At 30.0% G+C, this 9,425-nt stretch overlaps 1 protein-coding gene across 1 annotated transcript; it reads left to right on the forward strand.

Annotated features, from left to right (window-relative positions):
- The first annotated feature begins 131 nt into the window (after nucleotides 1-131).
- On the forward strand, nucleotides 132-9,080 carry LOC149896885 (uncharacterized). The gene is made up of 11 exons (XM_090117227.1): nucleotides 132-272; nucleotides 508-743; nucleotides 1,044-2,346; nucleotides 2,837-3,018; nucleotides 3,294-3,500; nucleotides 3,833-5,035; nucleotides 5,357-5,668; nucleotides 5,957-6,262; nucleotides 7,133-7,320; nucleotides 8,012-8,137; nucleotides 8,789-9,080. Exons 1-11 carry the CDS (start codon nucleotides 254-256, stop codon nucleotides 9,060-9,062), a joined length of 4,356 nt encoding a protein of 1,451 aa, XP_089973353.1. The 5' UTR covers nucleotides 132-253; the 3' UTR covers nucleotides 9,063-9,080.
- The last annotated feature ends 345 nt before the right edge of the window (nucleotides 9,081-9,425 follow it).

Consider the following 9,425-nt stretch of genomic DNA (forward strand, 5'->3'; position numbering starts at 1 on the left):
TACAAATTACAAATTACATAATAAATTAAAATTATAGTCTGTGTGGGGTAACATGATAAAAGTGGCTGGTTAATTATCTATATTTGTCATGTGTCAACTGTCAATCTTTATGTCATAACAAATCCATGTGTTTTGTGTACAAATTGTGTGTACTTTAATAATACATTTTATAAATCATTTAAATAATTATTATGATTAAATCTTACATTAATTAATACGCTGTATTGTGTTTGTAAATTACAAACTTCTAAAAATGTCTCATCCATTGAATGGTAAGAAATATATGTTTATTTAACAACATAACCTCTACAATATTAAAAGACTTATTTTAACATCTAATTCTCCTTTATATTGCATCTTTTTTATAATTGAATACTATTATCACATTGAAAAGTTAATTACAAATGCGTATGTAGCATTTGCTGCATATTTATTAGTCAAGATCACGTTTAATTCACACGTTTCTACGTCTTATAAATTTTAATGTTTCAAAAATCTTTTCCACAGAATTAAAGCGACGTCTAGAAGATGATTCCACACCTTTAGCAAAGAGATTCCGCCTTGCGAAAAATGTAGCATTTTCCGAGCATTTTCCTACAACACCTAAAGAGAGAGTAATAGGTAACTGGCTGGAAGAAATAACATGTAATAAAAAAATAACAAATAAGGACTTCAAGGATGTATTAAGCTGGTTAAATAATGTTGATGATTTTACTGTTGAATTGAAGTATAAACTTATAAAGGTAAGCAATATTATTATATACTAGCTGGGGGGAGCTTGCTGACCCGGCAAGCATTGTTCTGCTTATCAATTAGGGTTATACAAAATGAAGGTTAGCACACAAATTCATAACAATCAGTCCAGCTGTATTGGATGAGTTTGATAAGGAACAATATGACATTACTATTTTATAAGGGTAATTTAAAAGATTTGTATTCAATCAAATAAGTAGTATTTAGTCAAATTGTATCAAACAAACTAAAAATCAAATCTTTGCAATATATATTTTACTTTCAACTTATTATACAATATCTATTTGCAGATTGTAGTACAATATCTCAACAAAAACGACATACAAGATGAGGAAATACAGCACATAATATCCTTCATAGAAAATCCAAAAATATCTCAGCAATTGAGCGCACAAGTCGAAGACTATCTCTCCATAACTATGACTGTGTTACAGCATTTATCTAATTCAGAGCAAAATACAATAATAATCAACAAAATATTTAACCACATAACAAAATATTACAAAGAATGTCGGAAAAAGTTTGAATTTGTACTCAAAATATTGGCAGAAGACAGACTGGAAACTATTTTTAGCTTTTTGAACACTAACAATGAAAAAAGTGTACTCAATCTCTGTCAAAATGTTTTATTTCCGTTGAATAAAAGATCTTTCTTTGCACGGTATTTAAATAATTTAATACGAAAAGACAATTCTTTGTTGGAAGAAAAAAACGATAACATTGAATCTGTAATAAAAATAATGGACACATTTTTAACATTCCCAAATGGCCGTTCTAATAAAGAACCCAAATTTTTATCGGACTTCATCAAAGTATTTGTGAACTGTTTTAAAAATGAGAGTCAAATTGTCTTTGCCTTTTATATCATTGTTGTTAATTCTCTAGACATGACACAGAGTTATATAAATACTGTAACAAAACTAACAACTATAACATTTGAAGAGAATGGCGATAAAATAAAACGCAGTATTTTTCTGAATATGCTAGAAGCATTATTACAATATGAAGTAGATATCAGTGTACATCTACGCGACACATTGAACGAAAAATCTAAAGAAACCAAGAAAATATTCCTTATATTCCTACAAGAGGTTATAACGGGTACATTAAAAATGGAGGGAAAACCGGATAAAACCAGTTTGAAAATAATAAAGACATCATTAAAACTGGATCCTGGTTTAATCGATCAGAAAATGATACAATTACTTGCGCCAATAATGGTAGCAAAAAAAGGAGCAAACATTTTAGAAACATATGCAGACACAATTTTAATTCTGTTGCAAACATTATTTAAGTTGAGTAAAGGCATAGACTTTGTCCATCAAATGTTGCCACATTTAAAAAGCTGTCTCGAAAAAAATGATAGCAAACAGGAAGAATTAAAAGATAAATTAAACCAGTCTATGGACAATGAGGAGTGTTGCGAAAAATTGAGGAACAAAATTGTAAATGGATATGATATAATGCCGGCAAATTGTGTTGAATTGTATGGCAAGTTGACGTCGGAATTAATGTTTAGGCAGAATAAGGATTTGTTGTTTTTGTTACAAAAAGATTTGGAGGAATTAGTCAGGGGCTTAGATGGGAATAACAGTAAGTATATTTTATGTTATGTTTATGTATGAACAATAGGTTTAAATAGGTTTAAACAATCAATTTAATATTGGATACGTAGCCATATTTTTGAAGTGAAACTTCTTTAGGTACATTGAGAGTAAAATTTCAAGGTCGCGTCATGGCAATACCGTCAAGTTATGGAGTAAGGCGACGATTTTGGTATCTTTGAATCTTGCCAAACAAATTTTACTTCTGACACGTGTGCTCAGCACCCACACACGCTCTTTTTTATCATAAAATAATAATTCCTATGCTCTTATTGATTTTATAATACTGTTCTTTTTCCAATGATTTAATAAGTAATTAATACTTAATTTCCATTTCAAGTATGACAATTTGTGCTTAATCATGTTTTATTCCTTTTTCATGAAATATTTAAAGGAATTAAGCAAATTTTGTAACATTGGTTTTTAGGTGATCATTTTTACAATCTATAAAACATTTATTACAAATACATATATTACAGGTCCTTCCTTAGTGACACTAATAGGAATGGTTTCCGCCATTTTGTCGAGTTTCCTATGCCACAACAAAATGGCCGATCACACAGTACCATTACCTATTGGTGAAGAATTCTGGACGATATACCAAAACTTTGAAGATCAATGCTTGAAAAGATTTGGTGAATGTGTTTTGAAATCGGATTGTGTAAGTGTTCATTTCATTTATTTCTTCACTAGTTGTTTATTGCATGTAATGTATAATACCTTAAAAATATTAGTAAAATATGTTGTCAAAAGTCTAAACTGCACTAGGATTTTTTATAGAGATAGATACTTCTACTATGTTTGCACAGGAATTTAAAGTGTAAATACATATATTTTCAGTACCTTTTAATAGATCATTCTTTTTTAATGTAACAACCACTTGACTTACCTTTAAGAAATAAGAAAATCGTAACAGTACATTAATTTCTTTTACAGAGTTCATTACTATCATCATTTCTAAAACTTTGCATAAGTTTTGCTCAACTGAAAATATTGAATATCAAATATAGCAACACAAAAGTGAATTTCCCTGAAGTTCAAAGTGCTGATGTTTTTGACTTACATTCAGTTTTACCATGTTTAAGTGAATCACAATGGAAGGATATAGCAAGCAAAGTTACTGAAGAAAACAATATGTTATTGGTGAGAATATTTTTCTTTTAAAGTAATGTATTATAAATAATTAATAATTAATTATTAATTTCTTTTTTAATTTTAATTATTTGCAATTTTGACACTATCACTACATAGTATTAAACAAAGTCGTTATCGCTGTCTGTCTGTCCCTATGTATGCTTAAAAACTTCGCAACTGATTTTGAGGCGGTTTTTTACACACATAAAGTGGTTCTTGAAGAAGATTTTAGTATATAATTTGTTAAGTCTTCTACAATGCGAAACATATTTGAAATAAACTGGTAATACTGTTTTTAAAAATGTATAATGTAATAAATACTAACTAGTCATTTCTTTCAGGACAATCTACTCTTAGTTAAAACCATGGCCCTACATCTTTTAAAAATACAATCAAATACTGACAATATAGATGAAATAATATTAAACACTAAATCACATCTGATTAAACAGATATCAAGTACAAATAACCTTCAGAATAATGAGTATTTTGCTAAAGTATTATTTGCCAATTTAGATAAAAGCCAGCACAGACAATTGGCAAAATGTCTGATAAAAATGTATTCAAATAACCAAGATATAGACATTTTTAAAAATGACAGCATTTGTAATAATAAAGTGCTTCTAAACGCTCTAGTTTTTGAAGTAGCTAAAAATATTACAAAAAGCTTTGAAAATGCTTCGTCGTTTAGCAAAAGTTTGGGAAAAGGTAGTTTTGAAATCACTACCTTCTTTAAAGATAATAATGTAAATGATTATTTTAATAATTTAACAATAAGTACAGAAAACTTTGAAGAAATAGTCAAATATATTGAAGTGTTGAAACATCTACAGATATATTATTTAGACGAAAATTGCCAACTAACAGCCATATTTGTATTGGTGACGTTAAAAAAGTGTTGCAACTCGAAAAAAGTTAAAAGATCCATCAACAACATACTACAGAGCATTTTTGAAATAAGCCCGAAGAATCCTGATGTTTTTAAAATATTCCCTGTGGAAGTATTATTTAATTTTGAAAATGGAATACTGGAATTATTAAAACTGAACGCGAAAGCATCCAATCACGTATCGATAATCAAAAACATTCTAGAAACAGCTGTCAAAAAGGTTAAAAAAGAACCAGAGGTTGTAAAGAACATGGTTGAGATATTGCTCAATAATTTTAAAACAAAAGTCGTTGATATTACGAGTATCAGTGACTTTAATGACGATGTATTCCAAATTATATGTATTTTATTACCATTAATTGCTAAAGAAAAGAAAAATATAACAACGAGCGCGTATAGATCAATTCTAGCAAACTTACAAGACAATTTGAACCAGGCTATGTTAAATTCGTTCAAAAACGTTGATTTTAGTAAAAGTGTTTTGAACGCTAGCAACACTGATAATAGTGTAATATCTGATGAAACAATGGCAACACTTAACGCGATGGGAGCTTATACGTTGACTTTGTTGAAGATATGTGAAACTAATGACGGTACAGAAATAAAAAGTATGGATTGTCTATGGTCAGGATTGGATTTCTTCGTTCAAAATGCTGTGAGTATTTTAATTTATAACAATTTAACTTAACTAATTTCGTAGCAGTATTAAAGTTATCTTCATTCAATATATTTTGGTTCCAGAATTAACTGATAAGATATCAACTCTATCCTCTGTATGAACATTTAAATTTTACCCCAAAAATTCGATGTTTATAATGACCAATAGGTGGTGTTAGAGTTATGTATGAAAATCTTGCCCCTTTAAAGTAGATTTTAAAATTTCCTATCAGTGCAATATCAATAAAATTAAATAAATATTATAATTTGTAGCATTGTTTAACTAATATATTTGATAACATACTTTTTTTCCTTTCAGATACAATCCATAGAAAATCCAGACACTAAAAACATACACGTAGATTCATCGATGCAACTTCTCAACGTAATATTACGATACATAAAAAAGTTGGAATCACACGAAATTTTCAAAAGCAAAGACAAGTTATTCTTGCAAATATGGCGCGCTGTCAAATCGCGGTTGTTTATTCTACTCGACCATAGACAAAAGAAAAATAACAGTTGTCTAGAGGAAGTGGCTGTCAGTTTGAAATTTTTGGCGGAATTGTCTACGGTTGAATTCTTTGCGAATAATATTGTTGCTGATTTGAATACATTGTGTATTCTAAAGGTGAGTCCATTTACTTTAATTCTTTTGCTTTAATCCTTATCTAATATATACAATTCCAATGTTAGTTACCATACTCCTCCAAAACGGCTGGACCGATTCTCATGAAATTTTCTTTGTATAACGGGTAGGTCTGAGAATCGGCCAACATCTATTTTTCATACCTCTAAATGATAAGAGGCAGAACAACGTTTGCAGGACAGCTTGTTCCTTTATAAACATAGGAGATTTGAATCATTATTTTATTATTTCTGAGTAATAATTTATAAAATAATATTTTCATGTTTTTAGAAACCATCCATAATCCTCAAGAACGAAGAAGTGACAGCATCGCAAATAATAAGCAGAAAAGTACTAAAATATTTATGCCTTAATATTCTTAAAGCTAATATTATCGACACAAAATGTAGTGCATTGGAAAAATTAATATTTAGATCGACGAAAAATATTAGATTTTGGATACAGCAACATTATTGGAATGGCGGGGAAATACAAGATGGCGCCGATCAAAAGAACGTTATTATTGAAGATTCCATTTGTGAATTGTTGAAAATCGATTTGGATGTATTGGCTGATGTTATTTTGGCGGCAAAAAAAGTATGACTTTGAGTATTTACTTGCAAAATTAGACCTATGACTATTATTTTATTAAAAAGAAAACTCATGAAATATTAACTAAATTTTTTCTTCACATTTAGACCATAATTAATCATCATTAGACATCGGATTATATGCATTTGCATATTTGCATATGCAAATGCATAAATCTCTCTAATTACGGCGTTAGTGCATATTTTAGCCTTTTTCCCCAATCGTGCATATTTCGTTAAGTAGCGGGAATTTTTTACTGGTCGACTAACCTTTATTAGCCAATCAGAACGCTCAGCGAGTAAACAAACCCTATTTTAGCATGGTAAAATGGCAAAAAATTACAAAATGGGCTCCATTTTAAGTAAATTTTGAACCAATCAAAATAGGGCTAGATTACCCTTTTGGGGCTAAAAACTTAAAACACGGGTTGAATACCAAAAAAGGGCTTAGTTTAGCTCGAAATGGTCTAAGGTTAAGGTAATTTGCGCTCGAAAATTTGGTAAAAATGCTTAATTGTATATTGGCAAAAAAACTATACTTAATTACAAGAAAATTTCACTGTTTTTGTACAATCTATAATTTAAATATATAAAAATAATGAAGGTTTTTTGATTTTGTATTGTGCATATTTTAGGCATATCAGTCGTTTTTAGTGCATATTTCGGCCTTTTTTAGTGCATATTTGCATGCATATTTTGGCATTTTGTTAGTGCATATAATCCGATGTCTAATCATCATATACAATTAATTTCTTTAGCCGAATCAACTTGTTTATTAATGATAATTTAAAACAAGTAAAGAATTACTAAATAAGTCTTTTATAACAAAATATTTAATTTTATAAATCTACTAAAATATACTATACTTTATTTCCAGATTTCCCTCGACTACAAATTCATAGACGCCATCTTTGAATTACAACAACTCATTCATTACATTCTCGGCCGTAGCGCCATAGACTCAAGGTGCGAAGTCACTTGGCAATCGTTCTTCATACTGTTTGAGGGTTGTGTTGCTGTGTTGAATAGTATGATATTGTCTAGGGATGAACTGCTGGAAGATAGGTATGAATTTTTTAAATATTTTTTGTAGTTTATCTTCTACAAATATTGTTTAATTGCAAAATTAGTGTATGTTCTGCCGGTTCAAGGTAAACAGTTTTTTATTCAAGGATTTTACTCGCATTAAAAGACAATTTATTTACTTAATCGTAATTACTGCAATAAATAGGCCCTTTATTTTTACCAAATATCAATATTTGTAGGTGTATCACCAAACCTACTGTGCAAAATGTCTCTGACAATTGACATTAAATTCAGAGCACAAGGCGTTGCGATCAACTTTCTAGTTTTTAAAACTACCCTATCCAAAATGTTCATATATAATTATCTTAATATATATAAATCTCGTGTCACAATGTTTGTCCTCAATGGACTCCTAAGTCCTAAACCACTTAACCGATTATAATAAAATTCGCACACCATGTGCAGTTCGATCCAACTTGAGAGATAGGATAGTTTAAACATGTAGGTACCACGGGCGAAGCCGGGGCGGACCGCTAGTATCTTTTATAATAATAAAAATGAATCGCCAAATGTGTTGCTAAGCGCAAAAATCGAGACCGGCTGAACCGATTTGGTAAATTCTTTTATAATATTTCTTGAAGTACGAGGATGGTATGGAGAGAAAATGTAAACATGTACCACAAGCGAAGCCGGGGCGGACCGCTAGTTAACTATAATATATAATTTTCAGGTGGCCATGTCTAATGCAGTGTTACAAAACATTGGTTTTGTGTATGTGTGCGAGAGCTACAGCCATGAATGAAGCGGACAGATTGATTGAACATAAATTTGCTGAAATTGCACATTCTATTGAGAAGTGAGTATATTTTTTTAATATTAGTGAATACAAAAAAAGAGCGTGTGTGCCGTGTCAGAAGTGAAACTTCTTTGGCAATATTCAAAGGTACCAAAATCGTCGCCTTATTCCATGACGTGACGGTACTTCCATCACGCGACGTTAAAGTTTTACTCTCAACGCGCGTAAAGTAGTTTCACTTCAAAAAATAAATAAAATTAATTTACTTAAAACAAAAATTTATTGACTTGTTAATTTTTGCTACTTTTATATTTTTATTTTTACTGAATGGTATTTTTTAACTTTGGAATTAAAAAACTTAGTAGGTACATATTTTTTTCTGTGGCAATAAATGTTTTTCTCTGCCCATAACTTGGACAGTGGACACTAGTAAATTAAAAATTTTATTTCTCTCCCTTTTTCCCTCCCCGTTACTTTTGTTATTGCAAAGCTTAAAAGAAATAACAAAGCTACGTTTCAATTAAAACATTTATTAAAAACTAATGGTATTACCACAAAACAATTTAAACTCAGTCTAACTTTAAACCAGGGATCTGTCACTTTAATCGTTGTCTATGTGAAATATGACAAAACCAGATTAAAGAGAACCCGCGCTTAAAGTTAAACCCTGTCTAAAGTTTTTTTGTGGTAAGACAATAATTCTTTTTACAGGTTAACCCAATCCATATCGAAACGGAAAGCCCACGTATCTCGTATATCAGCTTACGCAGTCGCTGACTTTTGTTCCTGGCTCGAAAAATCTCCCCCACCAAAAATAATAAGACAACATTTAGAAAATTCCATTGTTTTGCTAATACAAGCGTCTGATTCTAATTACGCTATGGCGTTCTTACGACGAGGCCTTGCGGGGTCTATAGGGCAAATGACGTTAACAAATATGTATACAATGTATAAAAGATACCATAAATATGTTGGGAATGCTTAAATAAATATTTGGATATTATTTCTTGTTTTATTTACCTGTCCTTCAATATTTTTTATTGATACTCCGATGACCGATATTTTTAAGCCTGAGTAACTATAGCAGAGCTTGAAGGACTATAAGATAAATAATTCGAATAAATTTTAAAAATTTAAGCTGGAGCCGCTCCCTTGCTTGTATTTAAAAAAAAATTGCCTTAAAATCTAGCTCGTGATTTTTTTCTCTTATGTAAATAATTAAAAAAAAAATCCAAAAGTGCACGCCTCATAATTTTTTTTAATAATTATTTATTAATTATTATTTTTGTTTATTTAATAACAATTAAACCACATCGAATCAGACCCTGAAAAATGAAAGGGTTCTATT

The sequence above is a fragment of the Colias eurytheme genome, chromosome 27 (assembly GCF_061535395.1).
Source record: "Colias eurytheme isolate Ceu_HAF_F1 chromosome 27, ilColEury1 Martin Lab GWU primary, whole genome shotgun sequence".
Classification (NCBI taxonomy): domain Eukaryota; kingdom Metazoa; phylum Arthropoda; class Insecta; order Lepidoptera; family Pieridae; genus Colias; species Colias eurytheme.